At 40.0% G+C, this 25,721-nt stretch overlaps 1 protein-coding gene across 1 annotated transcript in view; it reads right to left on the reverse strand.

Moving 5' to 3' along the window:
- The window catches only part of SEZ6L (seizure related 6 homolog like), a 43,905-nt gene extending 18,848 nt beyond the window's left edge, over window positions 1–25,057 (reverse strand). Inside the window, exons 1-4 of the mRNA XM_056821570.1 lie at window positions 24,867–25,057; window positions 15,048–15,242; window positions 12,405–12,596; window positions 1,636–1,830 (exon numbers count right to left, since the gene is read on the reverse strand). Coding sequence (XP_056677548.1) covers window positions 1,636–1,830; window positions 12,405–12,596; window positions 15,048–15,242; window positions 24,867–25,011 — 727 coding nt within the window. The 5' untranslated portion in view covers window positions 25,012–25,057. The remainder of the gene's footprint in view (window positions 1–1,635; window positions 1,831–12,404; window positions 12,597–15,047; window positions 15,243–24,866) is intronic.
- Between the last annotated feature and the right edge of the window lie 664 nt (window positions 25,058–25,721).

The raw sequence follows: 25,721 nt of genomic DNA on the forward strand, positions 1-25,721 counted from the left end.
CATGAGAATCAGAACCTTTAAACTATTAAAGAGAAACATGCATATTAGGGCTGGTCCTCCTTTGACAAAACTGAGAAGTCTGCAAAGTCTGTGTCCAGGGTACCCAGTCTACCTCATGTGTGTTCTCTAACCTCCATGAAAGACTGTATTCAGATAAGGAGATTTTAAAAAATCATTTATTCCAAGTCATAAATTACTTGATTAGCAAAAAAGACTCTTTGTCTTTCCCAAAGACACTTGTTTTTTTTTTTTTATAGCCAGATGAATGAGTTGCTAACAGTGTGATTCCGGGAATCAATAAGCAGAATGAATAAATACTTTCTTTCAGGATGGAGGCTAGAAAGGGACTTATCCATCACCTATTCATTTTTATCACAAAGATAGCTGATTACTCTGTCTACACACAGACTTTTTATATTTGTATGTTTTAACTTAAGGAGAGATTATGTGGTATACTAGAAAGATTCTATTAGCTTTGGAGTCAGATGACCCAGTTTTAAACTTTTCCTCTGGACCCTGCTACCTGAATGACCTTAGACATGTCACTTATTCTCCTTGAGCCTCAGTTTCTTCATCTGTGAAATGGTTGGACTAGATGATCTCTGGGGGTTCTCTTCCTACTCTAAATCTAAGACTCTGTGAATTGTGACAAAGCACATCCTGATTGTTTAGAGTCAAGTTCAGAATACTTTCATGGAGAGATGGCATAGAGTGTGGGAAAGAATATTGCATATGGAGTCAAGAGACTTGAGTTTAAGCCCTAGCTCTGCCACTTGGCTAATCGGGCCAATCATTTCCCCATCTGGACTTTAGCTTCTTTTCTCTGTCAAATGAGGAGTTTAGATTAGCTTGTTTCTAAAGTCACTTACTTCTAGATGACATCCTATGTCCTAGCACTAAACATTCTTTTTTTTCTATGTTCTGAAGTATCACTCTGCTGCCATAGTCTGTGCCTTGTGTTCTACCACTCAGCTCTGGACTCCCTGGGACCATGGACCACATTGTCCACCCCAAAGCTACTACATACTATCCCTCCCCATCCTCAACACACTCCTTTTGATTTCTTCTCCGGGAACTAGAATTAAATCAGCTATCGTGCTGTCTGAGAAGGGGTATATTAATGGACCATTCTATTATACTACTCAGCACCTTTTTGATTCCCCAGGGCAAAATTACTCACTGGCCCCACTACCTTATGATATGTAATGGCTTCCCCAATTAGAAGATTCTTGAAGTAGGGATAGTCGCACTTTTGTTTTTGTAACTTAGTAATTAGTCAGTCAATATGCTTTTATTAAGTGACTACTGTGTGTGATTAGGAGGTTAATACTGTGCTTGGCACATGGAAAATATCAATAATGTTTTTCATTCATTGATACATTCATTCATTCATTCATTCATCCATCCATCCATTCATTCATTCATTCGCTCATTCATTCATTCATTCATTCATTCATTCATTCATTCATTCATTCATTCATTCATTCATTCAAGGTTCCTTCCCAGCTTCAACATTATGAGATAGAATTCATACCCAGAATTGTCTGAGAAGGCTGGGAAGGCTATGTTTTTCTCTTGATCAGCTCTGAGTGACCCTTCAGTGTGACCATGATGAATGAAGAGATGGCTCTTTACCTTTACAGACAGGTAATGGTCCACTCCAATGGGAAGGCTGACCCAAGATGCATTTAATAGTCACTTCTCCCATCAGCTCAAAACCTTCATAGCACATGAATGTGAGGGATTCACCCGGCAGGTAGAGCCGCTTGTATAATATCTGGTAGCCATTTTCAGGCAGTCCTGGATTGTCACATGCAAGAGTTTCTTCAGCTGCAATGAAAGCAGAATGTTACCGTTAGGTTTCAAGGATTCAGGGATTTGTTTGCCTGTGGTCTACATAACCTAGGGTACTTAGCAAACAGCTACTGGCAATTAGCCCTTCCAGTAGATTCAAAGTCTATGTAGTCTCAGAGCAAGAAGCTTGCAGACTGATCCCCTTCCCAGGGACATTAACACCATTTTACCCATTTCTATAAAACCTTTTAATTTATGAAGTACTTTCCTTAAAGTATGTCTCAAATGACTTCACCTACACTCCAAAACACTAATCAACCAATCAGGTACTCAATAAGCTTTCATTAAATACCTAATATGTGCCAGGAACTTCTTTAGATGGGGGGTCACAGAAACAATAATGAAATAGCTCCTGCCCTCCGGGAACTTACATTCTAACAAACCTTATAGCATGAGGGAGTAGAAACCCAATGTGGGAATACAAGTATCTGATGGGCAATGCTAATCTCATGAGTACTGAAGAGAGGGGCATTATAATTTCCTATTTCCCACCACCAGGCCTTTGTACAGTTTACTCCTCATGCCCAGAATGTACCATCTCAGCCCCTACAGAGCTTATCTTTTAGATTAATCACATGGTCTTTGCCATAGGATCTCTGCTGTTTCAATAGAGTTTGATTATGTATAGGCTAAACTGTTAACCTTGTTGTTTGGTTCGTTTACCCTCCCCCAACTGAATGTGATATTGAGCTCCATTGCTTCATGGATATGACAACCACACTAGAGGATAGTGTTCCCAGGTCAGACCCTCTCTGGGATGTTGCATTAAATTCTTCACACCGCAGGTTAGGAAGGGCATTGATAATCTGGAGAGTGTCCAAAGGAGAGGAACCATGGTGAAGGGTCAGGTCTTGAGTTCAGGCCTGCCATTATTAAGATCAAAGGAACCAGGAATGGTTAGTTTGGAGAAGAGAATGCTTAGGTAGGATGTTAAAGGGCAGTAACATGGCTAGGTGGTCCAGTGGATAGAGAGCCAGGTCTGGAGTTAGTCAGACCTAAACTCAAACCTGGCCTCAGACACTTAGTGATCTTGAGCAAGTCAATTATCCCAGTTTGTCTCAGTTTTCTCATTTGTCAAATGAGCTGGAGAAGGAAATGGCAAACCATTCCAGCATCTTTGCTAAGAAAACCCCAGTTGGGGACACAAAGAGTTGAACATGATTGAAAAAAATGATTGAACAATAACACAACATAGAAAAGGGTTTAGATTTGTTTTAAAGGGATCCAGAAGTAGAATTAGGAGGAGAAGGTAGAGATTTCAAATAAGTATATTTACTCTTGGTGACAGGAGGAAAACAAAACAAAACTTCCAAATAATCTACGCTATTCAGAATTTGAGTCCTTCAGGAAAACCTGGTGGAATAGCCTTTAAAAGGTCTTCAGAATTTCACTGATCAAATCTGGCCTCACACACTTCCTGGACAAGTTTCTTAACTCTCTTGCCTAGTCCTCTTTGCTCTTCTGCCTTGGAATACTACACAGTATTGATTCTAAGATGGAAAGTAAGAATTTTTAAAAAGTTTTCAGTGACAACTTGAGTGTGTTGGAGTAGGGGAGTTTTTTTAAATGTATCTATTGGTCTTAATGGCCTTTCACATTCATGGACAGACATTCTGAAACTCCATAATTTTCCAATTTGTTTATGACATTCCAGAAGGCAGGAGTGGGTTTTTTAATCTTTTTTGTAATCTTTACAGAACAGTGCTATGTGCATATTAAGTGTTAACTTGTCAAAAGAGCCAGTGTGGTGTAATGGGAATTACACCAGACTCAGAGTCAAAAGGCTTAGTCTTTGGGGTTCAAGTACTATTACAACTAATTAATTAGCTGTGTGACCTAGGGAAAGTGATTTCCTTCCTCTGAACTTAGATTTGCTCCTCTGCTAAATAAAGGACTTGGTCTCCATAATTTCTAAGGTTCCTTCCAACTCTAGCAGTGTGTGTGTGTGTGTGTGTGTGTGTGTGTGTGTGTGTGTGTGTGTGTAAAGGAGACTACATCATGCCAGAATTCAAAATGAAAAATCCATTCAATCATGTAGATATTATTGTGATTTTTTTCTGGATGATAATATTCAAGTATGGATCATTGATGGGAAGACTCTATGTTCTTGCTAGTGTTTTTTGGTGGGATGCTTCTAGTTTCCTTCTGGCATTAGAGAATGCATACATTTTTCTAAGACCAGTTTCTTTAGATCCCTGTGGGTAGCAACCCCTTAGGCAACTAAGGAAGGAGCAGGAAGAGGACACAGTGGAATAAAAAGCATTGGGGCTCACTCACTCTGTGATTGCCATTAGGATCATAATATTATTATCTGCTTTGCTGCTATACTCTGTGAACAGCTTAGCCTTTCCATCTGCCCTGCAGCTAAGCCCTCCTTTATGTGGTGCCTCCTCCACTAGACTGTGAGTCCCTTGTAAACATCAAATGTCTAACTTTTCTACTTGTATCTCCAGCACTTTTCATACAATGTTCTAGGTTTACTACATTATTAATAAATGCTTTTTCTTTCATTCATTCTTAGGATTACCATGCTTCATTTTATGACTAATGGATACAGTATTTCCTAGAGTCAAGGATTTCTCATAAATGGTCCCTGGAGGGTTCTATAATCCCCACGTTGCTGGGAAATGGAAAATTGCAGAAGCCAGTCTATAAAATAGGAGGCGAACTGTTGGGAGGCATTCCTTATATTTTACACACTGCAATGAGTCAAAAAATGACCTGGGAAATGTCCTCAGTCAGGTAAGATTTATTTCAGGGTCTCTCTCCCTCTTCCCAAGACAAACCATAGAATTCATTAGGTCATTAGGTGATATGGTCATCTAGACAAAAAATTGTTGGGCTTTACAGGTTGTCAAAAACATTGAGCTCTAGAATAAAGCAATCTTTTTAAGAAACTCTTACCATATATCTTAGAATCAATGCTTAGTATTGTTCTAAGTCAGAAGAGTGGTAAGGACAAGGCAGTTGGGGCCACCTAGAGGCTCTAGAGTAATGCAGTCTTGAGCCACATTCAGAGAAGTAGAGCTTCTAAGAATAGGGTGGTGATAGTTCCATGTGTGTGTTTTTTTTAACCTCATCAGATCTTATCGGGTGATTGAGTTTCCATTCTGGGTCCCATGGGTTAAGAAAAGAGAGAATACATTAATTCATTGCTGGTGGAATTGTGAATTGATCTAACCATTCTGGAGGGCAATTTGGAACTATGCCCAAAGGGCGATAAAAGACTGCCTGACCTTTGATCCAGCCATAGCACTGCTGGGTTTGTACCCCAAAGAGATAATAAGGAAAAAGACCTATACAAGAATATTCATAGCTGCACTCTTTGTGGTGGCAAAAAATTGGCAAATGAGGGGATGCCCTTCAATTGGGAAATGGCTGAACAAATTGTGGTATATGTTGGTGATGGAATACTATTGTGTTCAAAGGAATGTTGAACTGGAGGGATTCCATGTGAACTGGAAAGACCTCCAGGAAGTGATGCAGAGTGAAAGGAGCAGAACCAAGAAAACATTGTACACAGAGACTGATACACTGTGGCACAATTGAATGTAATGGACTTCTCCATTAGTGGCAATGCAGTGATCCTGAATAACTCAGAGGGATTTATGAGAAAGAACATTATCCACATTCAGAGGGAAAACTGTGAGAGCAGAAACATTGAAGGAAAACAACTAATTGATTACATGGGTCGAGGGGGATATGATTGGGGAATGTAGACTCTAAATGAACATCCTAGGAAAAAATCAACAACATGGAAATAGGTTCTGATCAAGGACACATGTAAAATCCAGTGGAATTGCACATCAGCTACGGGAAGGGGGGGAAGGGAGGGAAAGAATATGATTCTTGTAACCAAGGAATAATGTTCTAAATTGACTAAATAAAATGTTCAAAAAAGAAAAGAAAAGAAAGATTAGTTGATAATCTGGAGGATACCTGGAGGAGGCAACCAGGATGGTGAAGGGTCTTGAGTCTATGTCATGTGAGAGTCAAGGAAATAGAACTGGGTATGTTTAGATTGGAGAAGAGAAAATAAGGTAGGCTTCCATTGTGGAGGTGGAGTGTTTGACTTTGGAGAAAAAACTTCAGGAGCAATGGGTAGGAATTCCAACTGAGTCAGCTTGACCTTAACACCGGGAAAAAAACCTTTTCCTAAGAAGGAGAGCTATCTAAAAGTAGAATGTCCTCCCTTGAGAGGTAGTAGGCTGTCCCCTCCTCAGAGATATTTAGGAAGATACTGGGTAACAATATCCTGGGCATTTTATAGTGTTGATTCATTTCATGAATGGATTAGACTAGATGATCACTGGAATCCCTTCCAACTCTTAAGTTTGGTGATTCTATGATTCTTGCTTGGACCAAACAACTGGCCCTGCAGAGGTCTCCTTCAACCATGGAGTCCACTTATAGGTTTTTATAATTAAAAGAGACATTAGAGTCTCTTTTGCGACTAACCTTCCACCTCACAAAGGAATACCTTTAGAATCCCATCTATACTTCAGATCCTGAACACTCAGCTGCTTGATAAGAGGAGAACTGGATTTGGAATCAGAAGGAATCATCTATGCTAGCATGCCCTGATTCTCACCCCCCTCCCCAGCTATTGCCCCAGCAGCATAACCATGAGAATCAGGCTAGGGGTACTGGTGAGGGGAGGAAAAATCAAGCTTCTCCTAATTGTCATTCTGTCTCCCGATTGGTGGTCGGAATTACTGTCACTTCAGTAATATATTCTGGAATATCTTTAGCATTTCAATAAACTGTGCAGTGCTGTTAAAATGCCAGCAGGTGGCATGGAATAATTGAAACTCAGAATTATGAATTATATTAGATTCCTAGAGTCTTAGATTAAAATATTGGGAAATAACCCTAGGGGTTGCCTGGTACAATATCTTGCCTGAAGCATAAAGTTATAGTATTCTGGAAAAGTGATACTTCAGTATCTGCTTGGAGGTGTCCAATGATGGAAAACTCTCAAGGAATATTTTTTCATTTCAAGGAAAGCAAAAGTACCAATTTATGAGGAAGTTCTTTTAAATAAGTGAAATCATCTCCTTGAAATGCTCAAATCTGGCCTCAGCCACTTACTAGTTGTGTGACCCTGGGCTAGTCACTTAACCCTGTTTGATTTAGTTTCCTGATCTGTAAAATGAGCTGGAGAAGGAAATTGCTTAAATACGTGAGTATCTTTACCAATAAAACTCCAAATGGAGTTATGAATAGTCAGACATGATTGAAAATGTTAAGCAATTATCATTTATCCTAGTTCTCCCAATGGGGCCAAGAAGAACAACTTTGATCTTTTTTCTATTTGATGCCTCTCTAAATATTTGAAAGTAACTGTATAGTATAATGGAAAGATAATTGAGTTTGGATTCAGAGAATCTAGATTAAAATCCTACCTCTGATACGTATTGTCTGTATGGTTTTTGGTAAATTATTCAACCTAGCTGGCACCTAGTTGGTCAGCTATAAAAGGAAGGTATTTGACTGGGTGGTTTCTTATGTCCTTCCAGGTCTATGATCCTATGATACTAGGACCTAGATTCAAATCCCCTCTTTGCCACTCAATCCTTGTGAGACTTGAGTTAAATCACTTAATCCTCATAGGCCTAAGTTTCTTCATGTGACAAGTTAACAGATTGAATGAGATGGATTCTGTGGTTCTTTGTAGTTCTAAATTTATGATCTCATTTCCCTTCTTCCTATCCCATCCAAACATGCCCCAAGTCTTCTAATTTCTAAGCTAAGTATTATAAGATTCTTTAACCAATTCATATTTGGCATGGATTCAAATAATTTTGTCCTTCTGACCAACCTCTGTGGGCTATGTCCCAGCTTTTCAATGTCCTTTCTTTTTTATACCATCATCTTTCATCTTATAATACTGTATTGGTTCCAAAGCAGAAGAGTGGTAAGGGCTAGGTAATGGAGGTTAAGTTATTTACCCAGGCCACAAGCTGGGTAGTGTCTGAGGTCAGATTTGAACCCAGGACCTCCTATTTCTAGGTCTGGCTCTCAATCCACTGAGCTACCCAGCTGCCCACTAATGAAGTATTCTTGATAAAGTCATGATGACTAATCTAAAGATGTGTGTATTTTACAACTTGAACATAGCTATTTGATTGAATAGAACTCTAAACTGCCATAGATCTTTTGGACTTTCTGGCCCATGACATCCCTCTAAGAATTTTTGTTTAAAGTATAATTACTCACTGAATACACTTTATGGGTAAATAATCAGAAGAGGTCTTGGAACACAGAATGTCAGAGTGGCAAGGGAGCTTAGAATACAAAATGTCAGGATTGGGAGGGACCTTAGAACAGAGAATGTCAAAGCTGAGAAGAGCCTTAGAAGATAGAGCATCAGAGATGGGAAGAATTATATTAAAGAATATCAGAGAAGGAATGGACTTTGGAACATCAAATATCAGAGCTGGAAGGGCCACATAGAACATTGAGTATTACATAGGTTTAATGATTTGTTCATGGCCACAAAGGTCTCAAGAGTCAGAAATAGGATTTAACCCCAGATCTCTCTGATTTCAAATCTAGCATCATCCCTGGCCTCTCCCAAGCTCTAGATGATGAAGGATGCTGCCTCTCTGTCAATAAATTAATTTCCTGACTGCATTCATATGTGCGCATTCAGTTGGATCTGTGACATGTTATCAAACAATGCTCCTTTCTAATTGAGAGCAGACTATTTCTTAAATTCATGTAAGGAGTGCAGTCTGAAATTCAAATGAATTTTCAACCTGAGAACTCTCCTTCTCATCTCTAAAATACAAAATCCTATGTAGTGGATAGAATGCTGAACACAATCAGGAAGACCTGAGTTCAAATCCTACTTCTGATACTCATTATCTTTGTGACCATGGGCAAATCCCTTAATATCTGAGAGCCTCATGAGTGAAATTGGGGTTATATAGTTTCTACTGGGTTATTGTAAGACTCAGAAAAGGTAATATTTATAAAGTGTTTTGCAAATAATAATGCCCTAGATAAATATCAGGAGTTCAAATTTGGATGTGACTTCCCAAAGCTCTAGTTAAATGACTAGCTCATACACATGAGGTGCCCCCAGGGTCTGGAATTTACACAGGGTCTGCATCTTCTCTGGGGAGAAGCTTTCTGTACCCAGACTAAGTAGTTTCCTGGATATTTTCCCACAAAATTCTCACTTCAATATGTCCAAACATCCTTACCAATACTATTTTATGAACAAAGTTTGTGTGTCTTGCTTCTGAGGACTTGAGTAGATTTTACCAAGTGCATAGAGAATTACTAGCTGTCCCTAATAGGAAGGCTACTCTGACTTCTCACTAACAGAAACATTTTTAAATTCCCTCTATCAGTTTACCTCAATCTCAAAAACACTCAGAGCAAGGATCCCAAACTCCATATAGTAGTGGATTGCTGAAGAGCACCAGTTCCTGTCCATGGTCCTGACAAATTTATCAGTTTAAGTCTGATCAGGCCTTGGTAATCATAATTTCTCTGCTGAATGCCTAAAGCCTCGAGTGCCACCTCACACCCTGGTGGCTTGTGAAACCATTAGCATTCAGTGGTAGGGAATCCCACATGACTTGGTATGGCACAGATAATGCACATAGGGAGGCATCTTTGGAGCAGAAGATACTTTGGATGTAGAGAATACAGCTAATCTCTTGGGTGTTGGAGGGCCATCACACTAATATCTTGTTATTAAACCTGCCCCTCTCTTCCCCTACTCCTTTTAGCAACATCTCACTGTTTAGCATTTCAAAATAAGCTTTTGTTTATAATTTCTCTTTCTGGGTCTTCTGTGACTTCATTTGCTGAATAGATTCCTGGTGGCTCCTACCATGTGGAACATTTTGGTGGGAACCTCCTGCAGTCAATAAGAAAAAAAATATTCAACCCAACAAGTGTTGATAGACTAGTTATAACTTTTCTAAAATTTGAGGATGGAGGAAAGGGAATTAGAAAAGAAGGAATTCCTTCTCTGAGCCTTAATTTCTTTGTCTGTAAAAAGGAATTCCACTTGTATGATTCTACAATCCTTTCCAGTTCTGACAATCTCTATTCTAAGGTTCCCTTTGAGTTCTGAAGTTCCCTATTCTAACTTTGAGCTCTAACATTCTCTCTTCTAAGGCCCCTCCCAGCTCCAACATTCCATGTTCTAAGACCCTTTCCAGTTCTGACATTCCCTATTCTAAGACCCTTCCCAGTTGTGAATTCTCTGTTCTAATGTCCCTCTCTTGCTCTGACATTCTTTGTTCTAAGTTGCATTTCCCCCCACCCCAAACCCTTATGTCCTCTGTTTGAAGGTCCTCTCTCAGCTCTGATGTTCTGTTCTAAGGTCCCTCTCGCTTCTGAAGTTTTCTGTTTCAAGGCTCCTCCTAGTTCTCTGGTTCAAAATACATTGCAAATCTATTATTCTGTTTTCTAAATCCCCTCAAAGCCCCAAAATTCTGCATTCTCAGGTTCTTCTCAGCTCTGGCAATGTGCGGTCTGTGTCTAGACTGTATTCTAGACTATAGTGTGGTCTGATTCTAATTCCCTTCTTATGCCAGGTGCTACAGTGAAAAAAGTCCTTGAGTTGCAGTTTCAGTAAAACAATCTGCGTATGGATCCTGGCTCTGCTACTTATTCCCTGTATGAGTGTGCACCAGCCAAATCCCTTCCCTGTGTTTCAATTTACTCCTCTGGAAAAGAAAATGAAAGGGTTAGAGGAATTCATCTCCAAAGTCCCTCCTAGCTCTAAATCTCATGATTCTCTGCTCTCTAAATCCTTATTGGAATATGAGGATGGACTTTGCTCTGTGAAATTTGCTAAGGTCTTTTTCCTTGCCACAAGAGATAACATGCCTATAGAGAAACACAGCCCTTCAGAGTCAGAGGGGAAAACAGAGGACTTATAAGGCAACCTAAAACAAAAATCCTCCCTAACCTACCCAACTAGTTATCACTTGGCTTCCATTTCAAGATCACCAGTGAGGAGAGAAGACTCATTAGTTCCTAAGGCAGCCCACCACATTTTGGGACAGATTTCATCATTCAGAAGTTTGCTACTTTTCTTTTTTGATTTTAAATTTTTAACCCATACCTTCTGTCTTAGAATCAATACTGTATACTGGTTTCAAAGCAGATGAGTGGTAAGGGCTAGACAATGGGGGTTAAGTGACTTGCCCAGGGTCACCCAGATGGGAAGTGTCTGAGGCCAGATTTGAACCTAGGACCACCTGTCTCTAGGCCTGGCTCTCAATATACTGAGCCAACCAGCTGCCCCCAAAGCTTGCTAGTTTTCAACATTGTCCCAAGTTCTACCTTTTGGAACTGAACATATCTCTTGAACTAATTTACTTTCATATGATAGCTCTTCAAATTCGTCTTCAGTTAATTTGAAAACATGTTTTGTATGATAATACATGTATAACCCAGATTGAATTGCTTGTCAGCTATGGGGGGGGGAGAGAAGAAGGGAGGGAGACAATATGGATCATAGAACTTTGGAAAACTTATGTGGAAATTTGTTATTAAAATAAAAAATTTAAAAAACCAAATTCTTGTTCAGAGCTACTATGTGTCTACATGAAGTGTTCTCTCCTCTAAGCAAAATATTCTTAATTCCTTTCACTTATCCCGATGTGGTTGGACTTTTAGGGGGTCCACCATATTCCCCATAGAATATAGCTCTCAGAATAAAATGCAGCACACTATATTTGCTTGGCCTCAGGGCTCAGAACAGCAGGACTCTTCCTTCTCCAGGACTAGACACTATGCTTCTTTTAATGGAGCTTAAAGGATTTGCTTTCTTGGTTTATACTTTCTACAATAAGAATTTCCAAGTCCTCTACCCAAACCCTACTGAGACTACTGTACATATTGGGCCCATGCATGGTTGTTTGCATCTTTTCATTAGAGTTTGAGCTCCTTGAGGGAACTTTTGCCTTTTTCTCTTCAGTGCTTAGCACAGTATCTGGCACACAGTTAATACTTGGTATTTGTTGACTGACTGATTGACCTCACATTGTTGACTCAAATAGAGCTTTTCAATCCATCAACATTTCCAAGTCTTTTTCATACAAGACAGGTTTTGTCCATGCCTGACCCATAATTGCCTCCAGAAGATTTAGAGGTGAAGAAATGGCATCACCAATTCTGTGGTCCATTAGATGCACCAAATTTCCACCAAGCTCCTGGCATAGTATTATTTGTCTCTGGTTGGAGTATCTCTGCCACTGAATGACCTTGGGCAAGTTACTCAGTCTCTGTGTGTTTCCTCTATATAATGAGGGGGTTGGAATAGATGACCACTAAAGTCTTTTCCAACTCTGGGACTTCAGGCCTAGAAAATTTGGTGGTTCTGTGTAAATGGCTGAAAATTGTTGATGACTATCCCTTCTAGTAGCCTGTAGGCTCACCAATTTTCCAAAAATTGGACTTAACTGCCCAAAATGTAGCATTGGCTCTTTCTAAATATCCCACTCAATAGCAGGCCAAGGGACTGTAGAGCAAAGTTCACAGAGCCCATATGGATTCTGTCAATAAACACTACTCACAGACACAGTGTGGGAGCCGGGATGTCCAGATGGGTGTTCCTGTCTCTCGGCTGTAGCAGGTCAGAAGGGAACTTCCTTCAAGAACAAACCCGGCATTGCAAGTGTATTGGATTGTTGTCCCAACAAGAAGCACAGGGTCCGAAATCAAACGAGTTGAATGGTCCACTTCCCCAGGGTCAGTGCAGTACATAACTGAACAAGAAAAAACACAAGACACACAGGTTCTCTCATCCTTTATTGTCCAATCCAACTTGATTCAATTTACTTCCAGAAACAATGAGTAAACACCTACTATGTACCGAAGACTGCCTTATATATTACAACAGCAAAAATGAAATGTTTCTTACCCTCAGGGAGATTACATTTCACTCAATGCATCTTATATGGTCTTATACTATCAGAGAAAAGAAACCAAGTGGACTTTTAAAAGACAGGCGGTATTTCTGCCATTTAGCGCTCCTTTAAGAGTGAATTTTTATCCTTGAGTGAAATTTCAATTGGGTCAAATGGCTCCCAACAATAGACCACAATACCAATTAAGGTAATAAAATGGTCAACTAAAGGGTCATGAAGGATATAGTGACCCTCTTTCCTCTCCTTTTCTCTCCCTCCACCTCCCTCCTTCCTCTGTCTCTGTCTTACTCTTCCCAGCTAAATATAGAACAGAGCTGAGAGAAAGAGATAGACTATGAGTCCTTAGAGTCCCTAGGAATTTTTTTTTCCAGAGGCCCTTTTATCAAAGTATTTTTATAAGTAAATCTCTGAGCTATAATTAAGGAAAGTTGGTGGATGTCTTGGTCCAAGGTGCTGAAATTTCAGGGATGATGACAATATAATCCTAGGGAATATTTCTTCCCCTTGCTTCCTGCCTCATCCTTCCCTCCCCAGTCCTCCAGCAGGGTCAAAACTTCCCCAGTGGTGGCTAAGGTAGAGATGAGCTCCACTCTTCCCACCCCTATCTACTGTGCTGTCTTACCCTCTTACTTCAAGCATGAAAGTTCTTAACTTCTGATACATATGATTTTGTAATGAAAAGAATCTCAAAATTACTTACTTTTGACATACATGTATATGTTCAAGGATTAAATGAGCAATTTACCTATTCATATCTACAGGTGAGGTAGTGTTGTATAGTGAATACAGATTTGTGGTCAGAAAATATCAGGCTTCTCATCTTTCCTCTGACACATATTTGTTGTGTGACCCTGGGCAAGTCATTTAGCATCTCTATGACTTTTGTTTCTCACTAAGATGAGAAGTTTCAGATAAATGATCCAGATATTGACCTTGAACAACAGAGGAAGTTTCTAGACCATATGTTTCCCACAATGATTAAATCATAGGTCTAGACAAAAAAATTAAGAAATACTCACACATGCATGCACATATATGCCAGCAATAATGCTCAAATAAAAGGTCACAAAGGATATTATATCCTTCCTCTTCCTAGATAAGCATAGAGCAGGGGGATGGTGGGGAATAGTGGGCTAGATTTCATATATATATATATATATATATACATATATATGTCTATTGACTTATATACTATGTAATCAAGATATAGTCAGTAACATTTATACATATTCAAGAAGAGATCTTTGCTTTAATTTTTATCATACTAATAAAAATAAAAAATATTTTATGGACTTTTTAGTTTCCCTAGATTTTAAGTGGATTGGGCCTATTAGAAATGATGTCTCTGGTGGAGGATGTCAAATGGGTTCTATCTGGAAAGCCAAAAGTTTCTGAGAAAATGGTGCAGTGTCTGGTTTTCCGCCTACCAGTTAGGCAGGCAGTCAACAAATATTTGTTAAGTGTTATGTGTCTATGTGCTAAATGATCTCCTTCCTACCCCTTCCAATGGCCCACTGGTACACATATTTACATTCTGTCTCAGCATATGGGCTTCTGGAAAGTGGGAAGAGGAGAGAAAGGAGAGAAGAGGAGGAAGAAAGAAAGAGAGAGGAAATGAGCTAGAGACAGATAGAGAGACAAAGAGAGAGTAGTTCAATATATAGAAGAACTTCCTAACAATAAGCATGATCTGAAAGCACAATGGTTGCCTTGATAAGCAGCAAACTTCCTTTCATTGTAGACTTCTAAGCATTAAGTTGGTCAACTACTTTGGGTTTTTAAAAAACCCTTACCTTCTTCTGTCTTAGACTCAATACTGTGTATTGGTTCCAAGGCAGAAGAGTGGTAAGGGATGGGCCAAGAGGGTTAAATGACTTACCCAGGATCACACAGCTGGGAAATGTCTGATGCTAGATTTGAATACAAGACCTTCCATCTCTGGGCCTGGCTATCAACCCACTGAGCCACTCAGCTGCCCTCCCCACCCACTACGGGGGGTATTATAGAGGGATTCCCATTCAGCCAGAAGTTAGACTTTATGAGATATGAGATCTCTTCCAATTCTGATTTCATGAGTACATGCAGTATCCTAAACAGAGAGCCTTTTTCTGTTTCATCTCCCTGCTCAACCTCAGGAAAAAAGGGTTCATTGGTGTCCTACATGAAGGAAGTTTGAATGCTATACCACTAACCTAACTTTCCTATATCTAGACCCTCAAACTCCAAAATAGATTCTAGCTACAACCAGATCCCTTATTGACTCAGAGGAAAACCTGAGATTTCTCTTACTTTTTTCACAAAAAGGAGGATCGCTGCTCCATGTCAGATCCCACTGGCAAGTGAGGGTGTCACTGCCCACGATATCGTAGCCAGGGTCACACTGGTAGGTGATCTTCGCTCCTCTAACCAGCTCTGTGTGAGATGTGGTTTTCCAGCCATTCTGAATCTCAGGCAAATCTAGGCAGGAGTCATTCCTTGACACCTCTTTAAGAGAAAGGAACAAATGATTAACTTCAATCTTCTATATGCCACATCTAATGATAATATTAATAAGACCAGACATTTATAAAGAACTTTAAGGCTTGCTAACTTATTGGAACTTTACCAAAATCCTCATGAAGCCAGCATCACTGGTATCAACATCCTCATTTTCTCTTCCCATGTTACCTTCTTTGCTTTATATGCGTGTTGGCAATACCTACACATATACACTGTTATCTTTTTTAATAGGATACAAGTTCCTTGAAGAGAGAGACCATTTTGCTTCTTTTTTTGTATCTTCAGTGCCTACAGAGTATCTAGAACATTGTAGTGACTTACAGATGTTTGTTGGTTGGTTGATTAAACTGATTAGGGCAATAGACATTCATAGAGATTAAGTGACTTGCCCATGGTTACACAATTAGGAAAAATCAGAGGTAAGAATTTTTTTTCTGGATTGGGGAATCTAGAGGAATTAGAGGAAGGAATATGAATGATAGACCTAAAGAATGAAGGACCGTTAGAGGCCAATCCTCTCATTTTAGGGATGAGGAAACTAAGATGCATGATGTGCTCAGGGTTGCAGAGAAAGTAAAAGTCAGCAGGTGGAATTTGAATCTCTCTTCCAGTTCTCAGAAAGAGCTACTCTTTTTCTCTCTCTCAAAGGCTTTCTAAGTTCCAGCAGTGTGATTTCAGTAGTTTTGCTACACCTCTCTTCCTATGGCTTCATTCTACGCCACATTCCTTCATTTGTTTAATAATTATTAAGTCAATGGATACTAGATAGCATTTATAGAACCCTCTAAGGTTTGTAAAGTAAATTATATCTCTTTTTATCCTCACAATAACCCTAAAAGATAAGTGCCATTTTTATCTTATTTTAGAGATGTGGAAACTGAGACAGAGAACAAGTGACTTGGCCAAGGTCATATAACTAATAAGTATCTGACATCACATTTGAACTCAGGTCTTCCTGATTCCAAGTCCAGTTTTCTAGCCATTGTAGCACTTAGCTCCTCTCTCTATATTTTAGACCTATCTTTATCTGTCCCTATTGCCTCTCCCTTTAGAGTATAAGCTTCTGGAGTGTCAGGACTATTTTGACTTTTTATTCATGCCCTCATTGCTTAACTTAGTGTGTGGAACATAGTAGGTGCTTCATAAATTCTTGTTGATTAATTGATTGAATGAATTGAATTGAATCTTCAGTACTCTACTAGACCTATTATTTCATTAATTTAGAAATTTCTTCCAAGTACCCACATCACAAACTATCCACACCTACCCAAATTGTAGCAATATCATCTATATATTGCTATTAATTTCTGAGGAGTATGTGGGTATGCATGTATATGGGTCCTTCTCAGATTTTCTTGACATAACATGCACACTAATAGAATGTGAAGGATATCCTTGAGTCACTCATTCTTTATTCTAGCCATGAAATTGGTCTCTTTTTTTTTTGATCTATCTATCTATCTATCTATCTATCTATCTATCTATCTATCTATCTGTCTGTCTGTCTGTCTGTCTGTCTGTCTGTCTGTCTGTCTGTCTGTCTATCTATCTATCTATCTATCTATCTATCTATCTATCTATCTATCTATCTGTCTGTCTGTCTGTCTGTCTGTCTATCTGTCTATCTATCTATCTCCATCCATCATCTATCTATCTATCTATCTATCTATCTATCTATCTATCTATCTATCTATCTATCATCTATCTATCTATCTATCTATCTATCTATCTATCTGTCTGTCTGTCTGTCTGTCTATCTGTCTATCTGTCTATCTATCTATCTATCTATCTGTCTGTCTGTCTGTCTATCTGTCTATCTATCTATCTATCTATCTAACTATCTATCTATCTATATAACTATCTATCTGTCTGTCTGTCTGTCTATCTATCTATCTGTCTGTCTATCTGTCTGTCTATCTATCTATCTATCTATCTATCTATCTATCTATCTATCTTTCTATCTATCTATCTATCTATCTATCTATCTATCTATCTATCTATCTATCTATCTATCTGTCGGTCTCTCTATCCTAATATAGAATTATATCATCCTTCATGACGCTTTTCGTGGGTGATTCCTTTTCTATAATGTCTCTTAGCTCTCTCAGCAGACTTTATAGTACTGCCTAAATATGAGTTGTTATTATCAGTGTTAGCATTTCCTAACTTATTACTTAAAACAGAATTCAGTCTTTTTAGTGTAGTCTCCCAACCAGAGCTAAGGAAAGGGGAACTAAGGTCTTCTGATAATTGTCTCTAATTCTATTATCATAATATAGACAACTGGGTTACAGAGTGAATAGGGATTCAGATCTGAAGTCACGAAGATCTGAATTTAAATCCAACCCCAGACACTTAATAGCTGTGTGACCTTGGACCAGTCACTTAACCTCTGTCTCATTTTTCTCATCTGCAAAATGGTGATAATAATTCCACTTAACTCCCAGAGTTGTTGTAAGCATCAAATCCTAGCTTTTGTTGTCACTCTTAGTAGTAGTAGTAAGAGAAAGAGTACTGTACCTCAAATCAGGAAGAAGTGGGTTTGAATCCCACCTCAGATACTTATTTATTTTGTCATCCTAGGCAAGTTACTTTCTCACTCCACACCTTAGTTTTTTCCTCTGTAAAATGAGGAGGTCGGACTCAGTCATAACTCTGAGGTCCCCTACAACTCTAAATCTATGATCTTGCCCTTTATTCTTTTATAAATTCTATCATGTTTCATTTTTTAAAAATCACATTTTTATATATACAAATTTATAAATATATATAGATAGTTTTTTTAAATTATCTTCTGTCTTAGAATCAATACAAGATATTAGTTCAAAGGCAGAAGAGTGGTAAGAGCTAGGCAATGGGGGTCAAGTGACTTGCCCAGGGTCACACAGCTGGGAAGTGTCTGAGGCCAGATTTGAAGCCAGATCTCTTGTCTTTGGGGTTGGCTCTCTATCCACTGAACCACCTAGCTGCCTTTAATAGATCTCATTAGAAACATTTTCTTTATTCATAATGAAATCCCTCCAATTGAGCTCACCTTCTCATTCACCCTGACCTCCTGTTATGTAAGTAACAATCCCATGTGCCACCAGCATAGCTGCCCAGCTCAGAAATGCCCACCATGCAGATTCCATAAAGAGAGCTAATTATGTCATGTAATTAATCTGCGGTCCTTATGTGCTTTTGGGGAGTCGGGGATAGCAGAATGCTGTGGCTCATTTGCTGGAAGTAATTCTAAGACACAAGCAATAGCTTTTTCTGGGATTTTATCATGATTCTAACTGGGAAGAAGCAATCTCTTGGGTGTCTGTGAAGAGAAGGGACAGGGAAATGAAGTCTAAAATGGCTTGATGGGAAAGGGAAGCCCTATTTTTATTCCTCTTTAAAAACTCCAAGAGAATCCTGGATTGGGGTTATAAGGTGTTCACTGTCTGGGTGAAAATGGAGGAATAATTTGGTGAGATGTCTGGAATGGCCTGGATTCTGCTTCTGGGCTCTTTCCTCAATATGGTACCTCACCATGAGTCAATTGTGTTCTTTGGGCCATAGCTTCTCCATTTGGAATAAAGGGACAAGCATTAAAATATAGTGGGAAGAGCACTAAATCTGGAGTCCAAAGACCTGGGTTTTAATCCTAGCCCTACTATTTCCTACCCATGTGACCTCAGACACAGAGCTGTAACTAGGACATTGTGGTAGCCCTGGGATGCTAAATATACATGATACCCAATAAAGATATAGTTTTTCAGCAAGAGGGAAATAACAGACTCAACAAGAATATTTAGTTCAAAGAGAGATCTACCTATAGGCATAGACCAATACCTCTGCTTCCTAGTTATAGCTTTGCTTGGGCAAAGTCATCCTCACTGGGACTCACTTTCCTCCTCTGTAACACAAAGGTGGGCAGCTAGGTGGCTGCGTCTAGAGTCAGGAAGACCTGAGTTCAAATCCAGCACCAGACACTAGCTGCATGACCCTGGGCAAGTCACTTAACCCTGTTTGTCTCAGTTTCCCCATCTGTAAAATGAACTGGAGAAGGAAATGTCTTTGTCAAGAAAATTCCAAATGGGTTCACAAAGAGTCAGATATGACTGAAAAAAAGATGACAACAACAAATATAATATAGTGGACTTGGAGCCTGGAATACCTGGATTTGAATCTCACTTTTGATATATACATATTGGGTAATCTAGGCAGGGTAATATAGATTTAACCTCTCTGGGCCTCATGTTTTCCCATTTATAAAGTGAGGGATTGGTCTGGACAGTCCCTTAGATCCTTTCCAGTTCTCAATTGATGATCCTGAATCTATGACCTCCAAAGTCTAAATCTGGGATTCTTTGAAAAGTCTCCCACCTCCCTTTTGAACAGGCCCCCAAAGTATGGAGCTATCAAATAAGAGAAATAGGTCACTAGCTTTAGTTTTTTGTTGTGTTCTCAGGGTTTAGTACAGTGGTTGGCACACAGCTCCTTTTCAGGTTTTTGGAAAAGAAGCACATCCTCTCCAAGCCCACCAAGCCTGGGGAAATCTGCTTAGTGGGTGGTCTTTGGAGAAGATCTGGGCTTTCCCAAGAGTATAATAAGCCTCATTGGTTGTCAGCTGGTAGGGTCTGCTTCAGGTCTACCCAGAGAGATCTCGGGTGATATCAGACCCTAGAGAACTGTCTCCTGCGGCAGCCTCTCCTCCCAGTGCCCAGGGAAGCCTTACAGCAGTTTCCAAGGTCAGACAGGAGTACTCTGCAGTTTACTCTGAGGGATTAGTGCCTTCTGGCAGCCACCAAGGTGTTCCCCAGAGACATCACTGCCCTTCTGGGTCTCTCCTCTATCTGGTGTTTTGCCTCTGCTATATCATGTGCTTGTTCATTGCAACCCTTGCTTAAAATGCTGCTTTGGCCAAACTGTTTCTCTCTGAGGACCCTGGTTTGTCAATGGCTGAGAACTGACAAATACCCAGAGAACTTACTTTTGCAGTGAGGATATTTTGAACAGGCCCCCAAAGTATGGAGCTATCAAATAAGAGAAATAGGTCACTAGCTTTAGTTTTTTGTTGTGTTCTCAGGGTTTAGTACAGTGGTTGGCACATAGTATGACATATATCTCTAGTTAGTTTCTCCAATTAGATTGTGATCTCCTTGAGGGCAGAGACTGTCTTTACTTTTCTTTATATCATCATCATTTAGCACAGTGATGGTGAACCTATGGCATAAGTGCCAAAGATGGCACACCAAGATCTCTCTGTGGGCATGCAGCCACCCTCCCCCAGCCCCCAGAGTTCATTACTAGAAAGGCAGAGGGACTCAGGTGGAGCTGCTCCTTTTCCCCTCTCCACCATGCCTGATGACATTTTTTCACATCACCTGCCTCTCTGCCCAGTAGCCCAATGGGAATGCACAGGGGGTAAGGTGGGGTGCTCATAGGTGGCAGAGCCAGAGGAGTGCAGAGAACTTGGGCTACTTCCCTCTCTCTCTCTACACTCACTGAGGACATTCCTCACCTTACCCATCCCTCTTTCCAGCAGTACAATGGGAGCACTTTCTCCCTCCCAGCATGAGGTAAAGGGAGTGGCAGAGTATACCCAGCATGTGGGGGGGGGCATGACATGCAGTGTCTGGGAAGTGGGTGGGCATGGCACTCAGTCTGGGGGGATGGAGTAGAGGCGTAGCCCAGCACTCCATCTCTAAAAGGTTCACCATCACTGGTCTAACACATAGTAAACTTTAAAAAATCAAACCTTTACCGTCTGTCTTAGAATCAATATCAAGTATTGGCTACAAGGCAGAAGAGCAGTAAGGGCTAGTTAAGTGACTTGGCCAAGGTCACTCATCTAGGAAGTATTTGAGATCAGATTTGAAGCCAGGACTTCTCATCTCCACATCTGATTCCCCAACCACTGAGCCACCTAGTTGCCCCTATGGTATTTTAATAAATACTGGCTGATTGAATGAATGACATTTAGCTAGTACTTTTAGTTTTAAAAATATTTTTCTTCACAACTTGTCATGTGTGTCATGTGAAGAGAGGGGAAATACTTTCTCCTTCATGTCACTTTTCAGATGAGGAAGTTGAGGCTCAACAATCACATGATCATCACAATGACTTGTCCAGGATCACATAACAAGTTTCAGTATGAGATCTAAACCCAGATCTCCTGACTCCAAGTCCAACACTCTATCTTCTGTGGTCAATTGTTTCTCCCTGGAAAATTCTGCAGGAGTTCTCCCTCCCCCCTTTCCTTTCCCTCTTGTTTTCCCTTTTCCTTCCCTTTGATCTCTGGTATTCATGCTAGGTAGAAAGCAAGAAACAATAAGGAATTCTTAGGACTAATGGAATCCCAGAAGTATAGACAAGTTGGTATAGGTGGGGACAGTCCCTGGTTAATCTACTCTGATCCTCAACTTCTAGAATAGACTCTAGTATTCAGGGCAGTCCATGAACCCCAGGGTTACCCTGGTATGTCATAAAGCAATCTAGCCCCCTTCAGAAAGGGACATGACTTAGAATTAAGTCCAGGTCACACTCATGTCTGCACTGCCTAATGTTGGCAGAAACAAGAACCACAACCCCCCCAAAATTTTATAGAGGATAGCGGATGAAAGGCTTGATTCAGAGTCAGAAAGGTCTCAATTCAAATCCTGTCTCAGATATTTGCTGCTGGTGTGATCTTGAGCAAGTCAATTACCCTCTGTCTTACTTTCCTCAACTATAAAATAGGGATAATAATATCACCTGCTTCCCAGGATTATTGTGAAGATTGAGTGAAATAATAAAGAGTTATGGTATTTTAATAAATGCTAGCTGACTGAACAACTGACATTTAGCTAGTTCTTTTAGTGTTAAAAAGTATTTTCTTCACAATTTGTGTCAGCTATTATTAGTAGTAAGTATCATGGAGTAGGGAATAGAGTGTTGGTCTCAGAGTCATGAAGTCCTGCATTAGAATTCTGTCTCAGAAACTTGTTGTATAACTAAGGGCAAGAACATTCTCCCTCAAGGCAGCTAGGTGGCATAATATAGACTATGTAGTTCTGTAGTCAGGGAGACCTGGGTTCAAATCTGGTCTCAGATGCTTCCTAGTTGTATGACCCTGGGTAAGTCACTTAACCCTGTTTCCCTAGCTCTTATCTTGTGTCTTAGAGTTGTTACTAAGATGGAAAGTAAGAGTTTTAAAAAATCAAGAAAATTCTCTCCTGATAGTTCCAGTCTCTTCCTTTATAAAATGGCAATAAAACTTTCAGAAAGTATATTGTGAACGGTAAGACACTATCTAAATAGGAAGTATTATTACTGCTTCATAAACAACATAATGATTGAACAATTTTAAAAGTGGTTATTTTCCCCCAATACTGAAATTCACCAGGCATTAGATCATAACTGGCTGACATTTATTTGTTGTTCAGGCATTTCGTAGACATATCCAACTCTTTGTGACCGTATTGGATGTTTTCTTGGCAAAGATACTAGAGCAGTGATGGTGAACCTTTTAGAGACCGAGTGCCAGGCCCCACCTCCAACCCACCCCCAGACCGAATGCCATGCCTCTCCCCCACACCGAGTGCCCACACACAAGGGAGGGAGAAAACACTCCCATTTAGCTGCTGGGTGGAGGGGTGATGTAGTGAGGAATGCCTTCAGTGCATGCAGAGAGGGGGAGAGGAGTGACTCAAACCCACAGAGAGTGGTCTGTGTGCCATCTTTGGCACCTGTGTCATAGGTTCACCATCACCATATTAGAGTGATTTGCTATTTTCTTTTCCAGCTGATTTCATGGATGAGGAAACTGAAGCAAACAGGGTGAAGTGATTTGCCCAGAATCACACAGCTAGTAAGTATCTGAGTCCAGATTGGAGTAGAAGATGAGTCTTCCTAACTCCAGACCCAGCATTCTATCCAGTGTATCACTAACCAATCAACATTATTAATCAATATTAGACAGAGTCTGGAACGCAGCAACAATGAGAATCACTCTTATTCATACAATGCTTCCCCCAAAACAAACTGCAAGAGGTTAAGTGATATATGTATTAATTATCTCCACTCTGTAAATGAGATAAGTGAAGCCTACTAAGATAAAATCATTTGTCCAAGATCACATAGACAATAAACAGTGGTGCCAAGTATGATTCCAAGCCCAGGATTCCTGCCCCTCTGCTGCCTCTGACTACAGTTATACTATGGAACCATGTTGATTTCAATGACAGTCATCTGAGATAGAAAATTCTGTTGACTTAAATAAGCCAAAGAATGAGTTTGAATTAACTATTGATTCTCGAGATTTTTCTGATGGTTGGACTAATCATGTATAGACATGGACCCAAATCTAGACACCATCATGGAAAAAAACAAAACAAAACAAACAAAACAAAACAACCATTGGATTAGGAATCAGACTATGTGGGTTTAATTTCAGACTTTATTCCCTTCTAGCTGTGTGACCTTGGGAAAGTCACTATCTTCTGTTAAAAATATAACACCAAGGGAGGGTGGATTCTAATGTCTCCTCCAACTCTGAAATGAATTGAATAAAGACGCAGGCAACTTTTGTGGGCATTTCAACCAAACAACCACTAATGGCTGCCTTTCTTTACAAGATTTGGTATCACTTACTCTGGGCACCCCTGACAGGGAAGTTGTAAGGGAAGTCCTACCCAGAAAGGCAGCAAATGAAATCCGGAAGAAAAAAAAATATAAAGATCAGCATAATCAGGGAGTAAAGAGGCCCCAGAGAAACATAAACAAGGAGTTCAGACTCAATCGATTGCCATGTTCCTCTCTCCGAGGGGTGGGCAGACCATTGATGAAAATGAATCATGATCACTGAGCTGGAAGAAAGCAAGCAGGGCACAGAGACTCCTTGGTGTGCTGAGAGTTTGGTAGAGGTATCTTTGCTCAGGCCGCATGGGATAATGCATCTTAAGCTGTTTTATTTAGAGGGATTCTTCTTCCTTCACACCAATGAAATACCCAGAAAGACCTGAGACCTAAAGAAGGAATGGAGAGCCCATCTCAACAATGAATTCAGTCAGAATGAGAATTTGTTGAGCACTTACTACATACCAGGCACCAAAGATTGAAAAAAAACCCAAAATAGTCTCTTCTTAGGATCACACAGCTAATGAGTGAATAAGGTGGGATTTGAATCCATGTTTTCCTGACTCCACTGCCCAATCCATCCATCCATTATTATATATGTGTGCCCAGTTCTCTGTATTATATTTCATGGACTTGGTACTCAGTCCATTGTTACATTACCCCTTTTAAAAAACTAGCAAAAACATTCAAAGCTATTTCTCTATAATACTTCTTCCTACCTTCATGAAAGACAGCTCTTTTATCAAAGAAATGCCTTCAGTAAAAAAATAAATCAGGCCACTGGCCATGGCTGAATACGACTGCCTCATTCCACACATGTGGTCCACCATGTTTTCTGGGTGGTTCTTCTAACATTCTCCCTGCTGCTCTTCAGTGGTGACTTCTCACAACACAGAGATCAATACAATGATCAAGGTTTGCTCTAGTCAACAGTCCCAAGGAAGACTGTGTCCAGTGGAAATGACCCATGTGTCCAACAGGGAGGAGTCCAATGGGAAGAATGACTTAATGGAATACACTTACCTATGTAGCTCATGACAAATCCTTGGCCCTTGCCAAAGATGAGGCCAGCGGGATCCGAATGGAACTGGATGGTGAGGTCAGGGCTGGAGGAGTAGAGCTTTTGAGGTCCACTGTTGCCCAGGTACTGGCCGAGAATATGGGACATGACCTCATCCCCATCATAGATGGTCAAGATGTCACTGTTACTCAGGTTTAAGCTGGGAAGGCAAAAGGGAATACATAAAATAAAAGTGTGCTTGTGTGTGTGTGTGTGTGTGTGTGTGTGTGTGTGTGTGTGTGAATGAAAAGCAGGCTCAAGCAAAGATGTAATTGCTTTGAAAACCATTTATTGAATACCTACGAGGCTAAATACTTTGGGGAACTTGTAGGTTAATGGAAGAACAAGATGCAAAAATATTGACTAAAATAATAATAATGTTGTTGTTTAGTTGTTTTTTGGGGGGGTCATGTCTAGCTCTTTGTATCCCCATTTGGGGTTTTCTGGGCAAAGATATTGGAACGGTTTGCTATTTCCTTCTCCAGCTCACTTGATAGATGAAGAAACTGAGGCAAACGGGGTTTGCAAACAGACTTGCTCAGAGTCACATAGCTGGTAAGTATCTGAGGCTGGATTTGAATTCAGGTCCTCCTCAAGTTCATTATACCACTTAGTAGGAGATGGTAAATTCTATAAAAGGGATGCCCAAGCTTGGAGCTGGATTCAATCTATCAATCAGTCAACAATTGTTTGAGAGATTATTATTTGTGAGGTGGTGGTACAGTAGATAGAATGCCATGCCTGGAGTCAGGAGGACCAAATGCTTTCAAAGTGATAGAAACTGGAGCAGCCAGGTAATTCTGTAGATTTAGAGCCAG

Source organism: Monodelphis domestica, chromosome 3 (assembly GCF_027887165.1).
Source record: "Monodelphis domestica isolate mMonDom1 chromosome 3, mMonDom1.pri, whole genome shotgun sequence".
In the NCBI taxonomy this organism is placed as follows: Eukaryota; Metazoa; Chordata; class Mammalia; order Didelphimorphia; family Didelphidae; genus Monodelphis; species Monodelphis domestica.